Genomic DNA, 22284 nt, shown 5'->3' on the forward strand with positions numbered 1-22284 from the left:
ACAAAGAAGGGAAAGAGTGAAAACATTTATACATTCAGACAGGGTGGCTTAGGAGGATGTGTACTTTGCCTTGAGGCAAAACAAGGTCTAAGGGTGAGGCGAGGTAGGTGGCGAGCGAAGTGGTCACGCTTCACGGGAAAGCCTAGGGGACCAGGGAGGGATCAGGGAATGAGGGAGATCGGCAAACAGTCCAATTGACCAAAAGTCAGAGGGCAACCAGGCCACGCAAGACAAGGCGTCTGTTGATCTGCCTCTTGACTCTTCAATCCTGACGACCCAACCAAAGCAACTCGAATCCAATACCGGAGGAACCGACAACCCGCGAACAGTAAGAACAAACAGATGTTCAAGGAGTGGACACAAGTGGGAGGTTGCAGGTGGAAGTCACTGACGTTGGTCTTGGGGAGGGTGGTACGGCGGAAGTTCATAAAGCCAAATTCGAGCCGGGCTGGACGGGGCTTATCTGCTATGCAAGCGAGTTGTGCGCAGGTACAAGCCTTCGTCACCAGTAAGGACATGACCCATGGTGGAGAAGGTTGACCAGATTGAGAGAGGATGGTGTGGTTGGCGGCAATGCTGTTAGGCCATGACAGGGGACGCACAGAGACATGAAGCAGCCATGGGTACGAGACGGATCAGACTGTGTATTGTTTGCGCCACGGGAATCTTCCTGGTGCGCTAGAGCTTGGCCTGTTGGCTGCGCCTTGCACGAAACAAGCAGACTGAAGAGAATAGGAAGCTTTGCAAGGTTGATTTGACAAGGCTGAAGGTGTCCACAGACCGAGAGAATGGGTACCCGAAACCTGAGCGCCTTGGTGATCGTTTGGGTTCGAAGCCTGAGATTGAGATTCTGCTTCTGACTCACCACGACAGGTGCTGTAGGAAGGGCGACTGACACAGCCCTGTATGCCCAAGCCAAGAGATGGAGCAGTCAAGGCTCTAGCAAAGGCGGCCAAGTGTGATTTTGCCAGAACGATAGCTCGGTCAGGCAGACTGGCTTCGCATGGTGAGCATGGTGGTCCTGGTGCGCACAGGCTGACGAACACACACGGGTGTAGTGGAGTGACGGCGTGTGGCTTGGTCCCGCATTAGGCATTCTTCTAGAAGCGCCCTAGAACAACCTTGTCGGAAGTAAGATGGAGCCAGGTGTGACAGGGTGGAGGGCGAGATAGGGGGCGAGCAAGGGGAGACCGGGGAGACCAGGGAGACGGGAGGAGATATTATTAGGCGGTGGATGGGTGAGGTGAGAGGAGATCGCAGAACACAGAATGGAGATTGGAGAATGGAAGAAGGGGGAAGGGGGAAGGGAACAAAGGAGGTTAAACGCAGGTGGGAGGGATCCCTGGGAGCCTGAAAGTTGGCAGACTCAGCGCAGGCAGAGGTGCGCTCTAAGGACCCCGCTACTGCAAGTACATGGCAGCAACGGACGTCATCTCCATTCTCTTGCCGTGCGAGCTCTCTCATCTCACCAACTGCATCACACCGTGCTCCCATCAACGGGCGTCTTTCCCCCCTTCAAGTTGCATGCTAGTCATGCAGTGTACCAAGTGCCCTGGTTCCATTAGCGGTGATGATGGAGATACACACAAGGTTTGATGTTGCAATCACACTCAGGTGGTGCCGCTCAACCCGCACACCGTCGGGGCCGGTTATCTCTATCTTTCCAACTAACTATCCATAGGGTGACGGAGCATTGAACATTTCCGTCTCCCCCGGCTTCGTCTACCAGTGACCTTGACACGATAGGAGGTCAATGACCTCGAGCCCACCTCCTACCCTGGGTGCATATGACACGTGGACGTCTAGGGACTACGCAATACGGAGAACGGAGTACGGAGTAGCGTGAAGAAAGCCCGCAACATCCTGGTCATGTTCTTTCCTACCGGGTGCTCTGCAGGTGTGGTCGAAGCATGGTTGGACGCTGAGAATACCAAAGACGCGAAGAGCACGGATCAGATGACTTCCAGCTGCATTGAAGCTGGGGGCCAAAGGCTTAGGGGCTAATACACTGCACCATTCCCTGTCGTCGAGAAAGCTAATAATGCCTATCTATATTGTCTCCCTGTACGGAGTATGTGGTGGTCATGTCATCAGCCGACTCCCATTCCGAGAGTACCTAGTCAACGTGCTTCCACTCCCCCTGGGCACGCAATATGCAGGTCCAAGTGACTAGCAGCCTTCACCGTCCTCGACATTGAGAAACAGCTTCCAACACAGCCGCGCCACGTTGGTACGTGGAAACGTCCGGAAATCGATCTTGCCCAACTCCAGCTCCTCCGGTCGTTCCTGATCTGCCGCGATATCAGCCATAAGCATCTCCCTCAATTCGGAAATTCCACGCTCACCGTATTCCTGCTCAACTTCCCGTCGTAGTCGGCCCACCAGGCCGAATTCTTGGGCGTGGATTTCGCCCATAGAGTGGGCGTTGTCGTGGTTCTTGTGCCCCCTGGGTCCTGGCTTTCCCGTAGACTTGGGTAATGATCTTCTGCTTAACGTAAATTTGTGGAACGACAACAAATACTCGTTCACCGACTGCTCGATCGCGCGAATCTTGGTCTCGGCTTCTTCGAACGAATACTTCATGCCGGTCTCGCTGGCTGGAGTGTCGGCCAGCAGCACCAACGCCGCCTGCATTTGGCCCACAAACATCAGAAGTACAAACGCCAGGCAAAGCGCAATATCTGTCCGAGCGGTCGACTGCTTCTGGGTGACGGACATTTGGAACAGCATATCATGCAGCGTCGCCGTGATTTTCCGGGCAGCCTTCATCGCCATTGGCATGATAATGGCTTTGAGAAACCGATTGATGGTGTCGGGGATCACATGAATGTCCTGAGGTGCCCAAACCGGTCGTCGAGAATCGATGTGCTCTTCTAGCTGCGGGACGGCTGCAGTAGGTACTGTAAACTTATTCCACAAGAGATACATGAACCACAGTAGGCTCAATGCCGTCTTGATAACAGCATGCTCCTTGATGTCTTTGCGGTAATAGAGTCCGATATGCTCTAGAATGGTGGTTTGAAAGTCATCGGCGCGATGCGGGAAGTATTTGACCGTCCAGTCCCTCCATCTTTGCGGGTCATCCAGGACTTGCGCGAACATGGCCACGATGCGCTGCCGTACAAGTTTGACTTGCCGTTCCAGATCCCTGCTGTCCTTTATGAACATGATGATCGGTGGACTCCACACCTGGCACTTTGTGTATGACTTGGAACCATCCGCATTCTCGATCGGCACATGTGCATGCCGGAGGGCCAGGTGCAAAGGGCAGAACTCTTTGACCGTCACATACAGCGGTGATCCAACGTTGAGCTCCAAGGGGACCTGAAACTTTGGTCGGGCCGAGTATATGAACGTAGCGTTGGAGAGATAGCGAGCAAGGTTTTCCTTCTGCAATCGACAAGTGATTTCTTCTGTATCTTGGGTCAGTGCATGGACCCTGATGGGAGAGAATCATTCCTACCGGGAAACAGCATCGATTTGCACCCTTTCCAGTCGAACCGGGCTTGGATACACTGCTTTGGAATCTTACGCCGCTCCTTGGTCAAGCAATTGGTACAAGGTAATTGGGTATCACACTGTTCACATTAGCAGGTTGCCCAAAAACAGCAGTGCAGGATGATGCGTCACCTTCTCCCTCATGATGTTGCAGCGAAGACATGCACCTTTCCTTCGTACATCACTCGCTTGTTGTCTCCCTTCCCTGGACAGGGGCCCTTTTCGACGGCCGCCCTTTTCTTGCCCTGACTGTGAATGTGTACTCGCCGAGATACAGTCCATTGTCCCGACCCTGGCAGTATCCATGTCCCCATTGAACCAGTGATCTTCGTGACGAAATGGCAAGGTACTCCATGGCTCGGTCTTGTGCGGGTATCTCTGATGCTCACCCGGTGATAGGCCTCTAGGAGACACAAACTGAGGTGGCTGAAGATAATCTTGCGGATAATTAACCGAGGTAGGGACGCCGATGCCCACAACATCTTCTGTTAGACACGAGTCAGAGCTCGCCATTGATTTCATAACTCGTTCAAGAGGGCTTACCTGTCATCTGTATACCGGTATCCGACAGACGGTCCGATACAACAGGTCGGGCAGGCCGGGGCCATCCGTCGACATGGCTGGTTTCGTGGACGCTCTGGAGGCTGGATATAACCGAGCTCGTAGGGGTGTCTGCATCAGGCGACAAACGGCGAGCATATGCGAGAGCCGAGGTGTAGCTGGTTGTCGCAGCCGAGTTCGCACCGCTGCCGTGGGACAAAGTAGAACGGGCGCTGACAGGGCTGATAGACGCTGGCAACTTGTCGGTAGGAGGGGTGACGGACGTCTGAGGCAACCCAGGTGGCCGATAGGGTAGCTGATTCGGATTTTCGAGCAGAGGTTCGAGATTCGAAGCGCGCTGAGGCAAAGACGAGGGCAGCCGAGCCTGATTGGGAGCCACTCTACGGAGGGGAAATTGGCCCTGAAGATGGCCACTCTGGCGAGGGCGCCGCCCCATGCTGCAAAGAGGCAAGAGGCTGGAGGCTGGACGTTAATCGGATCAATGGCCTGACCTAGTAATCGGACGCCAGGACACAATGTGCCCGTTCGGTGGTAGAAGGCAGCTGGATGCCTGAAAGGATAAGGGCAACCCAAACCTCGATAAGGTGGTTTGGACAAGAGGTGGAATGTCGAAGGGAAGAGGGGGATAAGGCGACAAGGCGTCTCCAGGCGGACTTTATGAAGGCAGCCGAGAACCACAGTTTGAAGATATCACATGCAACCACATTGAAGTAAGAAGGAGACTTTCCACATCATCTGGCTTTGTTCATGTTTCCAAGATGCAGGTCGCATCTGTTTGCTACCCAAGTGGGGGGCGGGTGATGGGAAGCGTTGTGCCATCCTTCACCAGAAAGGCATGAGCTTGGGCCGTGCAAAGACGGTGAACTTTGCAGTGCAATCGAAGAGTGATGGTGTGTCAGGGCGGTGCAAGCTTGCGAGAGCAGAGGCATGAGCAGGATTGGCTTGACATTGCCTTCCACTGAGTGACACAAAGAGGCAGGGTGCATGCAGCTGCCGACACTGCAGTAGGCCCGATGACACGATTTGACTATTTACAGGGCTTCTTCACCGGTCGATATCATCCAGTCACATTGTTCCGAGCAAACACAGCTAAGCCAACCAACTGCTCGTTGACAGGTCAGCTGCAACTTGAATGGTGATAGGCACCTGCACCCTCGGCTTGTCGATACTGGCCGGCGACAAGGTGATGGAGCCGCATCAGGTGACTACGTCGCGACCGCAGAACCACCACCACAAGTAAGGAGCATCTATCAAGCCCAGTCAGGTTGATCGAATGATAAAATGGGAGTCATGGCTCCATACTATCACTGGGTGTGTCAACTTGGCGACTCGAGTGCTGGGGTTCGAGTCGGGTGCTTGAGAGAGCAGCGCCATCTGTGGCTGATCATACTAAACAGCAGTGTCGGCATTTAAATAAAAAAAGGAATGAACAATGTCAACGTAGCGGAGGCAGGAAAAGCCAGCTTTAAATACTTCTATGATGCCGCCCCTGAGACCCCTCATCAGTCAATTGCCACCCCAGGACAGCATGGAAAATAACTAGTACCATGGCTGCTTTACAATTGGCGCAACCACACAATCATCAAGCCCGCCAGACAGGTGTAAATCCACGTTCCATTCGCAAGCTTTTGTAGGAGATGCTTTGATGATGCATTCATCGACCAATGTTCCACCCTTGCAAAGAAGGTGTGGCTAAATTCTCGAGAGTGTCATATTCCGATAGGGCTGAAAGCGCCCTACTTGCTGTTATGTTGGTAATGGAGAATCTTGCGTATTCCCTTTCATCATTTGAGACTTTTATTTTTCGTCTCTTGATAGACGCCACTGAAACCGGACTCCCGCCCAAGCGAGCCATAGTAGCCATAAGCAATGAATACTCCATGCTCGGAAAAGTCCACCCACAACATTCGGCCTGGGACCTCTCACACAGTATACTTTGTCTTTGCCCTCGTGCTGCCGGCGTGCGCTGCATCGGTATGACCAGAAAAGTCGACGTATTCACTGGCGGGGATTTGCAGAACCTCCTTGAACCGTTGGCCAATCTTCATCAATGTGTCCTTACTGCCACCTTTTCCTGTGGTTCGAGTCCACAATCCAATTCTGTAGAATGTCTTTCTCACATTGACAACGACCCCCATGATCTCATTGTCTCCTTCGTCTTCAAGGGTTTCGCCAATTGCTGCAAGCTGCGTGTGGAGCCATAGCTCGTCGATGTTATTGATCGCCTTCTTGTCCTTGAAGGTGTACGACCACCTGCCTCCGTGTTTGTTTTGAGGATCTTCCCATTCTGGTCGGACACCCTTCTTGAATAGATGGTAGTCGGATTTGTGACTGAGGTCAGAACATGCCGTAATATTATTCTGCTGACTGTTAGCTATTTTTCTGAGTGAGAGCAAGCTCGGTTGGACACACATAAACTCCCCAGAACTCTTCCACTGTGTCAAATGTGATTACCTCCTTCAGAAGGTCGTTCCAGTTGTCTCCTTTCGATGAAGGCGGCTTGGTGAACTAGAGAGCGAATTAGACGAGATCAGGCATCAAGAGGGCCATGACCTACCCAAAGGCTCCAGCTGTTGAGAAGAGGGTGTTTGACGTTGAAGTTGTTCACGTCGTGGAAAACAGTCTTGATCTCGTCCGAAGAGGGTGCGGCGTTTTCGTCGGAGACTGGGCCAGGCACGGGCTGAGGCGTCTCAACTTCAGCCATTGTGGGGTTGTATGTACAAGCTCAAACTAGACTTGTGATTTTCACGTTGAAGGTGATGTGCAATGATATCTGGTGCAATTTTGATGGTTGCGAAAGAGGTGAAGATTTGTTGAATGGAAGGAGTTTGTGGCAAAGGCGGTTGGATCACGGTAAAGTGAATTGCCCAGTTCCGCTTGGCTAGCTGGCAAGAGCGAGTCTTCACTCAACTCAAGTGCAATGAAATGGAAAGACAAACAGCGGCAAGGCAATCAGGAAATTCGTTTGTCGAGACTGCCGCAAGAATCTCTCAGTCCCAGAGCGCGGCACACATCTGAAAGCGGTTAGCGTCATTCATGTGTGATCGCATCCTCGTCTGCGGTTCTTCTCGGAATTCAGTCGTCTCTTCTACCTTTTTAAACTTCACGGGCAAAATACTGGTTACTGCTCATATTTGCATTGTCTGCCGTCGAGCGATGCCTCGATTCTACTATGTCTTTCCGTAGCCGGTCGATTCAAAACCGTGAATGCAACGCTCCAGCCCTCCATGTACCTAGTACGGAGTACATTGGTACCATCCAGGCGAGAGTTCACTTGGAACTATTCAGCCAACTCAGGAAGCAATTCCAACCAAGACTAACAATGTTTACCACCAGAACTCGATGCTCCAACGGTACTAGCTTGAAGTTCACCGCCTGGACCGCCGGCCATAATACCCAGTTCGCCTTCAGCCCAGGCAGATAAGTCTTTTCAAGCTTTTCTTTCGGATCACTGCCTTCCATGATTGACATGCTGGACAGGAAAAGGGCCATATTGCACGGAGCAAAGACTACTTGATCCGCCAAAACTCGCGCGGCGATTGTTGCGTTTTGTGACCGCACGTGGATGTATTTCTGCAAGAAGGAATACCACTGGGTGGCCGCTGGTCCGAAAATGACTGTCCGGGTCAGCACACGGTGTCGAGGAAAAGAGAGGTGCAAACCTACGGCCACCATACAAGGCCATTCGACCTGTTCGCGCCGTATCATGGTTCTTCCAACCTCTACGCTCGACTGCTTGTTGCGCGAGGGTATCGCCGGCACCGAAGAGAACCTTCTCGAGTCAATCAGTGGCTTAGACAGAATGGGAGAAAACATACTGCGGTGGTGACAGCCTGCGTCAAAAGCGGTCTCTTCGCAAGCTTTGCCTGATACCTGAAATGATGAGCATTGGAACAGAATATGGAGAGCACAACACATACCACTTCAACATGTTGCCTTTTTTCTTTCAGTTTACGGCCCAAGTGCTGCTATTGTAGCATAGATATGGCATAGTAATGTGCTATCAAGGTAAATTGCTTTTTACTTGAGTAGGCCTAATAGCACAGATACGGTGTCGCCCAAATCCAGGGGCCTCCAAATGATCTGCGTCATCGCCATGTTACGTGCTGGCAGGACTGGCATTGGCTGATGCGGTCGCTCGACTCCGCGCCTTGGAGGCCTCGTCAAACCTTCCTTATTAGGCCTAAACTCCGAGCTCCACTGTAAATTTCCCAATCAGTCCTGGTCTTAGGGTTTTCGTCCTTGGCAGTAGATTTCGCCAAACGCTGCGTTCGCTCCGTTTTGGGTCAGGGCACAACCACTTCGTCGCTGAAACACCACATCGTAACTGGCGCAGCGCACACTTGTCAACTGAAATTCTGCGCTATCAATAACAACATGGCTGACGCTGCTCCTCGTGGACGTGGTGGATTCGGTGATCGGGGCCGTGGAGACAGAGGCCGGGGAGATCGAGGTCGAGGTCGACGAGGTGGCCGTCGTGGAGGTGCGAAATCAGAGGAGAAGGAGTGGCAACCGGTCACAAAGCTGGGTCGTCTGGTAAAGGCTGGGAAAATCCAGAGCATGGAACAAATCTACCTCCACTCGCTCCCTATCAAGGAATACCAGATTGTCGATTTCTTCCTGCCCAAGCTGAAGGATGAAGTGATGAAGGTGAGATGTCCCCTTGACCAGCATCATCCAAGAACCACGGGTTTCTGACAGGCTTGTTTTCCAGATCAAACCCGTCCAGAAGCAAACCCGAGCCGGTCAGCGAACTCGATTCAAGGCCATTGTGGTCATCGGTGACAGTGAGGGTCACGTCGGTCTCGGTATCAAGACGTCCAAAGAAGTCGCGACCGCCATTCGTGCTGCCATCATCATTGCCAAACTCTCTGTCCTACCCGTCCGACGAGGCTACTGGGGTACCAACCTTGGTGAACCTCACTCTCTGCCCACCAAGGAGTCTGGAAAGTGTGGCTCTGTTACAGTTCGATTGATTCCTGCGCCCCGAGGAACCGGCCTCGTCGCCTCCCCCGCTGTCAAGAGACTGTTGCAGCTTGCTGGTGTCCAGGATGCGTACTCTTCCTCTGCTGGAAGCACAAAGACGCTGGAAAATACTTTGAAGGCTACCTTCGTCGCTGTGAGCAACTCGTACGGCTTCCTGACACCCAATCTGTGGAAGGAGAACAAGCTCATCCGCAGCCCGTTGGAGGAGTATGGTGACGTGTTGAGAGAAGGCAAGAGATACTAGACGACAGGCAACTGGCAATCAGGTTAGCCCGTTGCATTTTCTGGCGACGAGGGAAAACGCTGTGCATGGTGTATGGACGAAAAAGACACGTCTGTACTTGAGAATTCCACGATTGAATCTGCTTCGATTGTATGTTCGGTCTACCCTCTTTTAGTGGCCTCTGTGCGGTGCTCTGCTCTGCTCTACCGACTCGTTTCAGTATAATTCGGCCTCTATAACGAAGCTGTTTAGGCGTGCCAGTCGCAAATCGTCCCGGAGGCAACCGCGTAGTATATCCTTCCCGGTATCTAAAGCATCACCGCCAGAAAATTCGGACGGCAAGCAGGACGGTCCCGCTCCGACGCCCTTGATATGTGAATCATCGCTATACATGCATCGATGGGTATCACATTATTGCCGAAGAAGGTCTGGCCTACTAATCTTGCAGTGCCATCTCTTCCACAGCCTTGACTGCATTTTCCAACTCTCTAATCCTTTGGCCTACTCGACTTTGGACTTCTTTGCCGACTTCTGGATGGCTCTCCTTGACTGCCTTTTCAAAAGCTTCCTTCAGCGTCTTTAAAGCTTCTTGCGCTGCCTCACGGTCTTCAGCTGCGTACACTGTCTTTTTCTCCGTTTCTTCTGCAGCAATCTCGAATTCGTCTTTCGCGGTCGCGTACAGATCGTTCAAATTTTCCATCAAAGCATCAGCAGTAGGCGATTGTGCTTGGCAACATGAGGATGTATGAAATGCAGATGTTGGTCTCAGTGTCGGGTACTGTACGGTGACGGGTCGGGTCGATGGTCGATGATGCAGGAGGAAGGCGCGGCGTTGTGAAAAAGTCGCAACTGAGCCATAAGAAGAAACGGCGCTTCGAAGCACCTGTACGGTTGCTTTGGAAATCATTGTTGAATGCAAACAAGCCGAAAAGGGAATTGAAACAATACTGGGCCGTGTAAATGGAGGATGTGGTGAGAATTTGGTGTTACAAGATAAAAAAGTATAGGTCGTCCACTCTGTCGGACATGGAGATGACGTTGGAGATGCAGGTCTATACAGTCAGATTCTCGGAGCCGCTTGCATATCCCGGATCTTCACTATTAGCTGATCTGGGGCAGCTCTTGGGTGCCCAGCTCAGAGTGCTCCATCCCCGGTCTCATCTTCCTCTTCATCCATCTCCAATGCAAGCCAGGTTAGGTATCGGGTCGACGCCACAACCGGGTTGGCAATGCCAAAACTCCTTAGGTAACTCTCTTCCACGCTGGTGACGCCTGGGTGCGTGTGACGTACATACGCTCTGAGGCTGGTGGACCATGACGTCCCGTGGCAGTGACACTCCAGCCTGGAGGTGTTTTCTAGATGCCGTGCCAATGACAGATCGTCACCGTCTGATGAAGCTTCAAGTGAGGGAGCCCTGCGTCATTGTCTTCTCGATGTGCAAGCTCAGGAGAGCTTCAATTCATGTCCATTCATAAACACCTTCCTCGTCTCTACTTGCCTCACCTGCTGCGCAACACTTCCTTTATAGTCAAACTGAGTTGAATAGACCGCTCTTTCTGCCTTACTTCTCTCTGCTCCCTTCCCCTCCTGTCTACATCAATCTCATCCGCAACCATGTTGACGAACACTCCGAGGGCGGCCATACGGTCCACACGCGTCTTGAGAGTCCGGCAACCAATTCGACCCCGACAACCTCGCAGTCTCCGATTCCAGTCCACCTCAGCACCCAAAGACACATCTTCGGCCTCATCCCCTGCTCTTATAGGTGGAATAGCTGGCGGAGCTGTCGCGCTGTTGGGAGGCTACCTGTGGTATCAGTTGTCGGGTGCGAAAACTGTCTTGAACAATGTCCATGCAGCCAAATCCTACGTTGACAATGCCTTCCAAAAAACAACGCAGTCGGCTCCTGCTCCCAACGAAGCTATCCAGTGGCTACGCGAGACCGTGAATAGTTACACGAAGATGATCCCCGGAGCATCAAAGTACGTAGACTCTGCTTTTGATGATCTCGACAAGGTGCGGGAAAAGCACGGAAAGGAAGTGGACAAAATCATCAATGAAACACATGGAGAATTGAAAGATGTGACAAAAGCCGGGTTCAGCGTCGAAGCCGTCAGCAGGGCCTGGGATGTACTGCAAAAGTGCTTCGGCCGTATCGCAAGTCTGGCCTCGGACGCCGCTGACGATATCCTTGATAACCACCCCGAATTGAAGGATAAAGTCGGTGGGAATCTTCAACAACTGAAGCAAATGGGCGAGCATTACGGGCCCGAAGCTAAACAGAAGGTTGACGAGACGTGGCAGCAGGTCCGAGATATCTTGAAGGGGGGAGTGAGCGTGGAGACGGCGACTAAGCTACAGAGTTTGGTGCAAGAGAAGACGCAAGAGCTGAAGCAGTACGGTGATCAAGCGTGGCAGAAGGGGATCGAGCAAGCCAAGCCACTTCTGGACAAGCAGCCACAATTGAAAGAGCTGCTCGAGAGCAACAAGGAAAAGCTCCTCCAAGGCGACCTCGGCCAGCTATGGCAGAAGGTACAAGAGGCAAGCAAGTCGGGGAAAACAGACGACCTCCAATCATTCGTCAAGGAGCAAGCCAACAAAGTCTCGGGTGGCAGTGCTAGCGGTGGCATCGAACAATTCCTCCATATGATACCTGGAGGCAAGGAACTCGGCCCCAAGCTGCAGCAATTGCAAGAGCTGAGTCAGAAGCACGGACAGGAGGCGGAAAAGCTGGTCAAAAGCGCAATAGAGGACGTCCAAAAGGTTCTGTCGCAGAAGGTTGAAGAAGGCCAGAAGTTGAAGGAGAAAGCCAAGGCTGATGCGAAGAAGCAATAAGCCTGGGGGAAACATATTTGCCCGCGGGCAGAGGATGGCGAGCTCTGCATCTTCTTTCGGAGTTCATTCCACTGCATTAACTGTTCTATGAATTATTACCAGCAGGCAGTGGTCTTGATGCATCTGTGCACCATGCTGGCCGACGGTGGCTGTACTTGTAATATGAGAGAACAAGAGCAACCATTACTACCTACCTACCACGTACTCAAGCCAATTTGACGTCAGGCGGCGGGATTGCGGAGTCTTGATTTAGTAATCGAGTAATCCTACAATGAACAAACTTGACAACAGCGGTGCGAGATTAGATGAGCGTCTGCAAGTATTCGCCGCACCTTCTTCGTATCTACCAGTGGTCTTGAAAGCTCGTTGATTGCAACCCGATGAGTTCGACCTCGGATTCCGCACCTCGCCGCCCGCTTCCAAGCACGGTCGCCGCGCATCTTTCCGGAAGTGCTCAGTCGTGGCATGGCAAAATCACTCCTGATGGACCGTTTCCCCCGCAAAAAGGTCGATATCACCTGTATATTGGCCTATTTTGCCCTTTCGCTCACAGGGTGAACCTGGTGCGGCACCTCAAGGGTCTTACCGAATTGATTGACGTCTCCGTGGTTAAACCGTACCCGAAGGGCGACGAGACGGGCTGGCCGGGCTGGCAGTTCCCCAAGACGAACGACGAGTATGCCGGGGCCACGGTGGACCGGCTCTTTGGCAGCAAATGCATGCATGAGGTCTATTTCAAAGCGGATCCGGAGTACAAAGGCCGGTACAGCGTTCCTGTTCTCTGGGATCGCGAGACCGGGACGATTGTCAACAATGAGAGCGCAGAGCTGCTCAGAGATTTGCAGACGGCCTTCAATCCGCTCTTGCCTGCCGAGGACGCGCGAGTGACACTCTATCCCGAGCACCTGAGACAACAGATCGACGAGGTCAGTGAGTGGATGCAACGGGAACTTAACACGGGCGTGTACAAGGCTGGGTTTGCACATTCACAAGAAGCGTATGACAAGAACGTCCTGCCTGTGTTCGCGGCGCTGAATAAACTGGAGAAGATGGTGGCAGAGAACGGTGGGCCGTACATTCTGGGCGATTGCTTGACGGAACTAGACATCAGAGCCTACGCGACGCTGATCCGGTTCGATACCGTGTACGTTCAGCATTTCAAGTGTAATCTAGGCACGGTTCGGCACGATTATCCACAGCTGAACAACTACTTGAAGCATCTGTACTGGAACGTCGAGGGATTCCAGGAAACGACCGACCTCAAGCATATCAAGGAGAATTATACCAAGAGCCATCACGACATCAATCCCCAGGCAATCACTCCGAGAGGCCCCTATCCGGATGTCGAGGAAGGGTATGAGCCTGATTTGAGCAGAGTGCCGGTCGGCGGTGTCGCAATGCCAGAAGTGCTGGAGTTGGAAAAGCAACTGCATCACTGAACCGAGCTCGACTTGGATCATAAATCATGCCCAGGCCGGGGCTGTCCACCGTCCAGAGTCGTTTGGATTCACCGACTCAAACTAAATCACCAGATACCTTGTTAGTGCGCATGATATTACATACGTACCTGTACTCCGTACCTAGGTACTGTACTGCGTGGGTCTTTGTGAGGGCGTACTCCGTATGTTGATTGCAGATCCGGTTCGCCGGTCTCAGAGACGACCATGATGAGTGGAGATGGAGAGGACGCTGAGGAGGGTGTCTTATCTTTACGGAGTACTGCTGGGTCCAACTGCGGCGGCGTGGCGGTGAAGTTCTCGAAATCATTCGCCTTCTCGCTAGCCCCTACTCTGTCGAAGCAGAAAACGAGAAGCATGCAACGAAGCATTAGGGCATTTTTAAACAACATGGCCATTGGGAGGACTCTGGAGTCGAGTAAAACCCAGGGTGTCAAAGGCCGGCCAATTATTGTCGGTGAAAGAAACAATCTAATCAACTAAAGCAAAACTACGGGTACTTAGGTACCTGACTAACAGGACATGGCCTTCGTGAATGTTCCCTCAGACCCTCCTAACTGGCAGAAGCTGCTCCCTGTTATCTCTCTACGGATACTCTACTCTGTAGACAAAGTCACCAGTGCGAATCGATCTCTGCGGTGGTTTTAAAATTGAAGCTTCACGTCTGGGCGCGATGACCTTGGCTCTCGGTCCGGCGCTGGTGGCTGTGCTTGTCAAAAGAGAGTACCAGAATACGAAGTATCCGTACTCCGTACCCCGTCCTAGTCTCAGAATCCACCCACTGGAAGATTAGGTATCCCTGCGTGGAATTTCATGCCAGTCGGAGAAAAGCCTGGCCAGTGGTAACGAAAGTGGCATTTGATGGCCCCTGGCCAAAGGTGGACTGCTGCGCAGGCTTCCACCCACAGCCAGACCTATCCAGGGCTAGCCCACGGCTACAGACGCCCTCGGCGTCCTCGGTCAGCCTCCTTTCACATCAAAGCGCTCGTCCATGCTCGACCGAAGGGAACGTGGCTGACCATGGCTGCGACTCTAGTCCTCATACAGCTACTTGATTGACCCTCAAGGATGACGACGCAAACATGGGCCGGCAACCAATGCCCACCGCACCTTTCCTCTTCCTCGACCGGAATACTCCAGTCTTGTGCCCTTATCCAACGTCCCGATGCAACCGTCAGGTGGGTGCTGAGATTGCACCGTGATAGCGAAGAAGCAGGCTTAACAATACCTGGAAAAAATGGTCTGGCTGTGAGCTGACCGGGCAGGGCACTCGTGCCTCCAGACGTTGAGCCTAGCACCGTTCCCTACATGCCAAAAGCAGGGACCATGATGAAAATAAACAACAAACTCTGTCCAAGAGCGCTGTCAGACGTCTGTCCGTATGCTTCTTTTATCACTCGAGCAATTTCACTGGCTTGCTAGAGTCCACTTGCCCTGGTTGATATAGCAGCTAAATGAGCCTTAGCAGAGCCTTAGCAGGGCCTTTGATCGACGCCGGTTCCCCCTCATCACATTCAAGTACCCTGGTCCGAGCTTAGTCTCGAACTTCCTGAAGCCTCATCTCCTACCCCGGCCAAACAACGTCTCTAGTCGGCAGATGCTATGCACGGCGCTTGAACAATGAACCTCTCCGGCGCTTACACGACCTTTCCCTATTGCGAGATATGTCCTTGATTCATCTCGTCTGTTCGAAAGCATTTTAACATACCCTGGTCACTTGCTGGCCATTCGATACTGGTCTTTGGTCCTATGATCGCTTTCTAGCGAGGCATTTGACTTGTCTTAACAAGATCTATTCAACCCTAGACAACTCAATACGCTCTCCCTCGACCGTCGATCTCACGGTTCTACACACACCTCCCAGTTCGGATGGATGCCCTGGAACGTGCTTCAGAGAAGGAGTGTTGTCATATGTAGGAGGATCTTAAGGAAGCATGGAAGCAACCGCAAGGAATACAGGATTTTTGCCTGTCATCAAATGCTCAGATTGTGGCGAGGATATTGAGATGGCTGCTATGAGCAACCATCAATGCGCAACCTCCAAAAGCTCAGCATCTGGTAGATATACGGAAAGCTATTCGCAAAGAAGGACGACACACTAACAGGAAACCCAGCTTCAACCAGACCGCCACCTCCGCCTCGAACAGACTCATCAAACAGCTCGAAAATCATCCGGTCGCAACGACCGTTGCTACCGAGGATTGACCCTGCCGCGGCATGTACGTGGAAGCCTCCATCTCCCTGGGTTCAGTATTGACAGTATTCACAGTTCGACCCCCAGTTTTCCAAGGCGAACTCACCCCTGCCAGCAGCCAACATAGCTCCATGGTGTCTCCTGTCAGCGCATCGTCCGGATCCAGGTCTCCGTGGCCACCCAGTCGCAAAGGTTCGGTTCCAGGGCCGCGGCGACCTCCATCACCAGAGTTGACAAATCTTGACTGCGCCTTTCCTCCCTTCCCTCTGCCATCGAGGGCACCAACGACCCGACGGCGCGACAAAAGCGCCACTCTAGGCAGCGACACGCAGCGCTCTAGATCCCGAAATGCACCCAGGCTGCCGCGTCAGGACAGTAGGCCAGCCCCCCTTACAAGAGCAGGGTCATCACAGAACCTGGCCGAGAACAGGAGCTACAAGCAAAAAGATATGAAGTCTCGCCCGACCAGCCCTTCAACCAGCAGCAGTCACTCAACGAGCAACAAGAGTGTCGACAGCGCACCCGAGGTACAGGGCCCCAAGGCTCCTGAGGAGCAACCCTCTGCAAAATCGCCTCTGGAAGTTGAGCCAGTCGCCGGGACGACATCGTCGCCTCAGCTGTCGAGATCGTACACGGAACCGCAACATCAGCAAGATGCCCGGGCCGATCACACACTGAGTGCATTCGATTTCGGTGGCACGGCGAACGCTAGCGCTGTATCGACCGAAACTACTCTCGCACATTTACCTCTAGAGGCGAAATCCAGGGTAGAGACTGAGCCAGCGTACAAGTCGAAAAGACCCCCACCACTCGTACACGATCAGTTTCCGTCTTTTACCAAGCTCAGGTCTCCTACTACACCTCAACCTTCGTCAGCCGGCGTTTTGTCGAAAGGGTTTGGACGACTCTTTGGACGCCGTCGGTCTCAATCTGTGACTTCCCGACGTGAAGTCGTCCGACAGGCTTTGAGCGACGAACCTGACGTCTACGAAAATCAGTTTGCAAACCAAGGTTTTCCGAGCGCACGGAGTGATCAATCCTTCCTCATTGCAGAACCATCTCCTCTTCCTCCTCCACGTACGACATCACCCACCCCTTTGGCGAGCCATGAAGAATCTCTGAAAGCGCTTGAGGGGATAGCACCTGCTCCGAACCCCACTCCAATCATGTTGGTTGAGCCGACCGGCGGAGAAGAGCCGTTTCAGTCTCCGCTAGCATTTCCGCGAGAAGTCGAACCACCAGAAGCCTCTGACCCGATCACAACCGTTCCTGAGCCCGAACATAAAGCGAGCGAGGCCATCGAGTCTATCCAACGCACTTCCATCGATTCGGCATCTTCTTATGCTTCGGTCGGGTTCTCTGAGCGTGCAACGAGTTCAAGATCCAGCTCCCCCCATACAGAGTCCTTAGCGGTGAAATCATTCGACTCATCAGTATCCAATCTACTACAGCACTTGGACGCGGAAATGCCGGCGCCATTGAGACCGGGACGCGCCCAGACGTGTCCCGATTCGCCGACTGATCCTCTTTTTCAGCAAGGGCATCTATCACCAATCCCAGATCTAAGGCGTGGCGCGAATGAAGTAGTCCATGCTCTTCAGTCAGCCCCCGTCGGGCCACCAATCAGCGCGACTCCAACCCAAGAGCCGAAAACAGCTCTGCCCCCGAAGAGCAAAGGCGCGACGCCGAACAAGGGTGTCTGTCGTGGATGTTCGCAGGTGATTCTCGTGACACAGAAATCGGTGTCGAGCGCAGACGGTCGGCTGACGGGTCGGTATCACAAAGAATGCTTCGTGTGCCAAACGTGCCAGAGCATTTTTCCCACGGCAGAATTCTACGTGCATAATGACCAACCTTATTGCGCGTATCATTACCATGAATTGGAGAACTCATTATGCGCTACCTGTGGGAAGGGAATTGAAGGTCTGTACATGGAGACAGCCAATGTAGCGGGCCGCGGCAAAGAAAAACATCATGCGGAGTGCTTGAAATGCACGACTTGCAAGATCCGCCTCGACCACGATTACTTTGAGCTGTCGGGAAATGTGTACTGCGAACGAGACGCGTTTCGAATGGCGAGCATGCCCAAATCCAGGGACAACGCTCCGAGTCGACCCAGTCCCTTGATCCGAGAGTATATCAGCAGTGGAGATCATGGGCTTCTACGGGGCAGGAATTTCCCGGAGCGAAGAACCACCAGACTAATGACTATGACCTAGTTTCACGACAGCGCTTGATATTGGAAGCATGGTGAGGTATTGTTGCAGCGGAGCTACAGGAGGTTTGTTTCTTCCGGTTTGGTCGGACAGGCGCCGGCAGAGCCGTGGGAGAGACGACGTTGTCAACGTTTACGCCGTCCTGAAGTTTGGGCCTTGGCTGAACAAGGATTGAGCCAGCAGAGTCCTTGGATTCGGTCGACATCAAGCTCAGGCTGTGCTTCTTGACTTAGGCCAGACCTATTTATTGTATCAACTAGGTTCGTCAGACTTGGTCCACTGGACCAACCTATACACCTAATGTATATTCCCAATCAGGGTTGCCATTGTACGCGACGTGAGCCGTGTTGGATCTCTAGACTTGATAATCATGGGACGCTTGCAGATGACAGCGTATGAGACCCACGTAGCAGCGAGGCACATTCATGTGTTGTGTTCCCCAGTCAAGCGAGCGGTCGGGCCAATGCGAATCGACTGCTACGATATCTCTTTGTGCAACTAGGTCGCAGCGATCACCGTGTGGCATGCAAGCGACGAGAGGCAGGATCGGGATCGTAGCCGTTGGGCGGCTGCCATTTTGTGAGACTATGGACCAGGATGCCAGTTTGCAACGGGGCTGAAGATGCGTCGTATGGTCCAGGGAGGAGCAAATACACCATTCATAAGAGAGATGTACCGGATATCAAGACCTGATTCGGAGCGACGCGGGATGGGTTTGAGGCCGGAATGTGATGGAGCACAGGACGCTTGAAAGATGCGGATTGAATTCGGACCGTGAGGCGAACACATTGGTTGGCTTTGCAGCATGGTCTCATGCAGCTGCTGGCCAGATGGCAGATAGACGTCCAGCTGGTCTACAGAGTACATCTGTCATGTACACGAGAAAAGAAATGCGCCGTGCAGGTGCAGGCAGGATGGAGCACAAGGCAGCGCAGTGCGCAGTTTGCTGGCCAAACGAGGGGCACAGCTCAGGGCTCAGGCTTGGTGGGCGTCTTGTCTTATCGATTAGCACAGTGGAGTCGCCTGCGCAGCTTCTTCCAGTCGTTCAACTACACGTTCAACTACACATCAAGTTTGGCATTTATGTTAGCAAATTGGTACGTGAGGTATGGAGATCTCGAGATACGGAGAACGGATACTCTGTACTCCATACTCCGTCCCTTTCCTACCGACTTGTGCGTTGTTTGTTGCCTGCTCAATTCAAGCCCCAGGGGTCCATTGAAAGGTGCGCACTGGGCCAATGACAGAATACGGCTGCGGAAATATTCGGCCGCCATGGAGAGATTGTCTGGAGTCTTCTACACCGCCAGAGCGAGTTGATTAGCTACGCCGCGTCTGTGTCTGTGTGTCTGTGTCTGTCTGGGCGAGTCAGTCTTGGTCAGGGCCCGGTTTGCGCGTGAGAGGAATTGCCAGGACGGCTGCAGCGGGGCTGAAGAATAAACAACGTGAACAGGATAGCAAGAGGCAGGAGGCAGGATCAGGAGTAACGCGTTGTCGTTATGCCGGTGGACCCAGGTACGGAGCACGGTGTGCGGTGTGCGGTAGACGGAGTACCTACGGATACCTCTGGAGCCACGGTATAGGAGGCTTTCGTGGTTGATGGACCAACAGGCTGGATTTCCGTTTTGTACTGGGAGTGTTGAGGGCCTCGGGCGGTGTGGACGGCAGCCTGGGCTCATGCCTGAAGCAGCTAGTCAGCTGCAGAAACAGTCCCCACAAGTCGCTGGCAGGTACCCGTAATGGCCACAGATGGCCAATTGCAGGCTGTTGATCCAGTGCCGAGAGACTTGGCTCCCTGATCAAGAATAGCCGAGCAGTACTAGACTCACTAGACCTGAACTAAGCTACAAACAGTCATGACTCAGGTTTGCTCCACCAACCCGTCCCTTCTCCACGCCCTGATCGACGAAAACATGCTAATCACCTCGCTCAACATCTCATAAAGCTCTGCAGTTTCCGCTCTCACACTTCTCACAGTCTCTACCTCAAGCGTTCAAACCACAATCAAGAGTTCCAACCTTTGCTCGCAATCCAAGCCAGATCACTGCCCGGCCGTGATCTTTCCTCCCCCCCCATCTATACAGCTGGATCACTTCCGAGTGATCCGTCACCACCGTCAAGACGTTTTCCAATCAGCTGAACTCGTATGTACCCCCGGTACCACCGTCTTTCTGCCCCTCTCCTTAAAACCCCCCCTCCCTGGTCACCATGAACCCGCCCAATAACTGGTACCTGCATTGATCTATCCCCTGGTCATGTACGAGTACATCAACAATGTACCAGGCGTGTACCCGCGCATCGTGGCCGGCAGTCGGCCTCGATTTTGAATGCAGTCGACCGCCGTCTGGTGCATGGTGCATTCTGCCTTCCATTGCCGTTGCTTGATGCTTGATTTCGTCCCTGCTGGCCTCGATCACAACCACTTTTGGCTGTCCGGCAACATGATATCTGACATATCGATTCTGTTCAGGTCGCACCACCCGTTCAACTGTAGCCGCTGCTCTGCCCGTGCAGGAGGAGCTGCAGATTACGCCAAAACCAGATAAATTGGCCGCTTATTAGAACCGCTCTCGCTCAATTTCTCAAAGTCAATCTTTTGGCCAATCTTCAGTAGTCGACAACATGGCTCCTCACGCAGAAACCGGCTCCACGAACGGGTATAGTGCTCCCGAGTCAGCTCCATCGCACCAGGAGCTCTTCACCGTCAGCTCTCCCAACGTGGTCTACACCGACGACCACATCAAGAGCAAATATGTCTACCACACCACCGCCGTCACCAAAGCGGCCGAGGGCAAGTTTACGGCCGTGCCCAAGGAAACCGTGTACGACTTCAAGGTCGATCGCAAAGTTCCCAAGGTCGGTATGATGTTGGTGGGCTGGGGCGGCAACAACGGCTCCACGGTCACGGCTGGCATCATTGCCAATCGGCGTAAGCTCGTCTGGGACACTCGCGAAGGTCCTCGTGCCGCCAACTACTACGGCTCCGTGGTCATGGGATCGACCATCAAACTGGGCACCGACGCCGAAACCAGCGAGGAAGTCAATGTTCCTTTCCACGATGTTTTGCCCATGGTTCATCCCAACGACATTGTCATCGGTGGTTGGGACATCAGCAGCCTGAACATTGCCGCGTCCATGGACCGTGCCCAGGTGCTGGAACCCACCTTGAAGGCCCAGGTGTACAAGGAGATGGCACTCATGAAGCCTCTGCCCAGCATCTACTACCCTGACTTCATCGCCGCGAATCAGGAAGATCGTGCAGACAACGTCATCCCAGGTAGCAAGGCGAGCACGGCTCACGTGGAACAGCTGAGAAAAGACATCAGGTATGACTTTGGGTGTAACGGACGACATGCAGTGTGACGCGGCTGACCAATTGATCCAGGACCTTCAAGGCCCAGAACAATCTCGACAAGGTCATTGTGCTTTGGACCGCCAACACCGAGCGCTATGCCGACATCATCCCGGGGGTCAACGACACTGCCGAGAACTTGCTCAAGGCCATTGAACAAGGACACGAGGAAGTGTCGCCATCGACCGTCTTCGCCGTGGCCTGTATTCTTGAAAACACCCCGTTCATCAACGGCTCTCCCCAGAATACCTTCGTCCCCGGTGCGATCGACCTGGCTGAGAAGCACGGTTCGTTCATCGGCGGCGACGACTTTAAGTCGGGTCAGACCAAGATGAAGTCGGCCTTGGTGGATTTCCTGATCAACGCCGGCATCAAGTTGACCTCGATTGCCAGCTACAACCATCTCGGCAACAACGACGGTAAGAACTTGAGCTCGCAGAAGCAATTCCGCTCCAAGGAGATCTCCAAGTCCAATGTGGTCGACGACATGGTTGCCGCCAACACGGTGCTGTACGAGAAGGACGAGCATCCCGACCACACCGTCGTCATCAAGTACATGCCGGCGGTTGGAGACAACAAGCGTGCCTTGGACGAATACTATGCCGAAATCTTCATGGGCGGTCACCAGACCATCAGCATCTTCAATGTCTGCGAAGATTCGCTGCTGGCCTCACCACTGATCATCGATCTCGTGCTTCTGGCCGAGATCATGACCCGTATTCAGTGGAAGACGGAATCAGCTGCCGAGTATAAGGGGTTCCACAGTGTGCTCAGTGTTCTCAGTTACATGTTGAAGGTAAGAAAAGCAATACCCCGACTCCGCATATCCTAAAGCCCATTGTCGCACACCATAGATCGTCGTCGTCGTCGTCGTTCTCCTTCTCCTTCTCCTTCTCCTCCTTCTCCTTCTCCTCCTCCTTCTCCTTCTCCTTCTCCTTCTCCTTCTCCTTCTCCTTCTCCT

At 53.1% G+C, this 22284-nt stretch overlaps 9 protein-coding genes across 9 annotated transcripts in view; 5 read left to right on the plus strand and 4 right to left on the minus strand.

The window, feature by feature from the left end:
* Positions 1 to 2169: 2169 nt before the first annotated feature.
* A1O3_08586 (uncharacterized protein) lies at positions 2170 to 4495 on the minus strand (the record flags this gene model as incomplete). The annotated part of the gene is made up of 4 exons (XM_007738683.1): positions 2170 to 3413; positions 3464 to 3578; positions 3679 to 3983; positions 4042 to 4495. 4 exons carry the CDS (start codon positions 4493 to 4495, stop codon positions 2170 to 2172), a joined length of 2118 nt encoding a protein of 705 aa, XP_007736873.1.
* Positions 4496 to 5981: 1486 nt separating this feature from the next.
* Positions 5982 to 6763, minus strand: A1O3_08587 (translation initiation factor 4E; the record flags this gene model as incomplete). Its single annotated transcript, XM_007738684.1, has 3 exons — positions 5982 to 6419; positions 6472 to 6567; positions 6617 to 6763. 3 exons carry the CDS (start codon positions 6761 to 6763, stop codon positions 5982 to 5984), a joined length of 681 nt encoding a protein of 226 aa, XP_007736874.1.
* Positions 6764 to 7329: 566 nt separating this feature from the next.
* A1O3_08588 (uncharacterized protein) lies at positions 7330 to 7744 on the minus strand (the record flags this gene model as incomplete). Its single annotated transcript, XM_007738685.1, has 2 exons — positions 7330 to 7676; positions 7726 to 7744. The coding sequence occupies 2 exons, from the start codon at positions 7742 to 7744 to the stop codon at positions 7330 to 7332; spliced, it is 366 nt and encodes a 121-aa protein (XP_007736875.1).
* Positions 7745 to 8436: 692 nt separating this feature from the next.
* A1O3_08589 (30S ribosomal protein S5) lies at positions 8437 to 9289 on the plus strand (the record flags this gene model as incomplete). Its single annotated transcript, XM_007738686.1, has 2 exons — positions 8437 to 8709; positions 8774 to 9289. 2 exons carry the CDS (start codon positions 8437 to 8439, stop codon positions 9287 to 9289), a joined length of 789 nt encoding a protein of 262 aa, XP_007736876.1.
* A 415-nt stretch (positions 9290 to 9704) lies between these two features.
* Positions 9705 to 9968, minus strand: A1O3_08590 (uncharacterized protein; the record flags this gene model as incomplete). The annotated part of the gene is made up of 1 exon (XM_007738687.1): positions 9705 to 9968. One exon carries the CDS (start codon positions 9966 to 9968, stop codon positions 9705 to 9707), a length of 264 nt encoding a protein of 87 aa, XP_007736877.1.
* A 915-nt stretch (positions 9969 to 10883) lies between these two features.
* Positions 10884 to 12104, plus strand: A1O3_08591 (uncharacterized protein; the record flags this gene model as incomplete). Its single annotated transcript, XM_007738688.1, has 1 exon — positions 10884 to 12104. One exon carries the CDS (start codon positions 10884 to 10886, stop codon positions 12102 to 12104), a length of 1221 nt encoding a protein of 406 aa, XP_007736878.1.
* Positions 12105 to 12484: 380 nt separating this feature from the next.
* Positions 12485 to 13543, plus strand: A1O3_08592 (glutathione S-transferase; the record flags this gene model as incomplete). Its single annotated transcript, XM_007738689.1, has 1 exon — positions 12485 to 13543. One exon carries the CDS (start codon positions 12485 to 12487, stop codon positions 13541 to 13543), a length of 1059 nt encoding a protein of 352 aa, XP_007736879.1.
* Positions 13544 to 16204: 2661 nt separating this feature from the next.
* On the plus strand, positions 16205 to 17974 carry A1O3_08593 (uncharacterized protein; the record flags this gene model as incomplete). Its single annotated transcript, XM_007738690.1, has 1 exon — positions 16205 to 17974. One exon carries the CDS (start codon positions 16205 to 16207, stop codon positions 17972 to 17974), a length of 1770 nt encoding a protein of 589 aa, XP_007736880.1.
* A 2619-nt stretch (positions 17975 to 20593) lies between these two features.
* Positions 20594 to 22284, plus strand: part of A1O3_08594 (myo-inositol-1-phosphate synthase) — a gene marked incomplete at both ends in the record, with an annotated part of 1952 nt that continues 261 nt past the window's right edge. The window contains 2 exons of the mRNA XM_007738691.1: positions 20594 to 21297; positions 21357 to 22119. Coding sequence (XP_007736881.1) covers positions 20594 to 21297; positions 21357 to 22119 — 1467 coding nt within the window. The remainder of the gene's footprint in view (positions 21298 to 21356; positions 22120 to 22284) is intronic.

The sequence above is a fragment of the Capronia epimyces genome, assembly GCF_000585565.1.
Source record: "Capronia epimyces CBS 606.96 chromosome Unknown aczIQ-supercont1.8, whole genome shotgun sequence".
Lineage (NCBI taxonomy): Eukaryota > Fungi > Ascomycota > Eurotiomycetes > Chaetothyriales > Herpotrichiellaceae > Capronia > Capronia epimyces.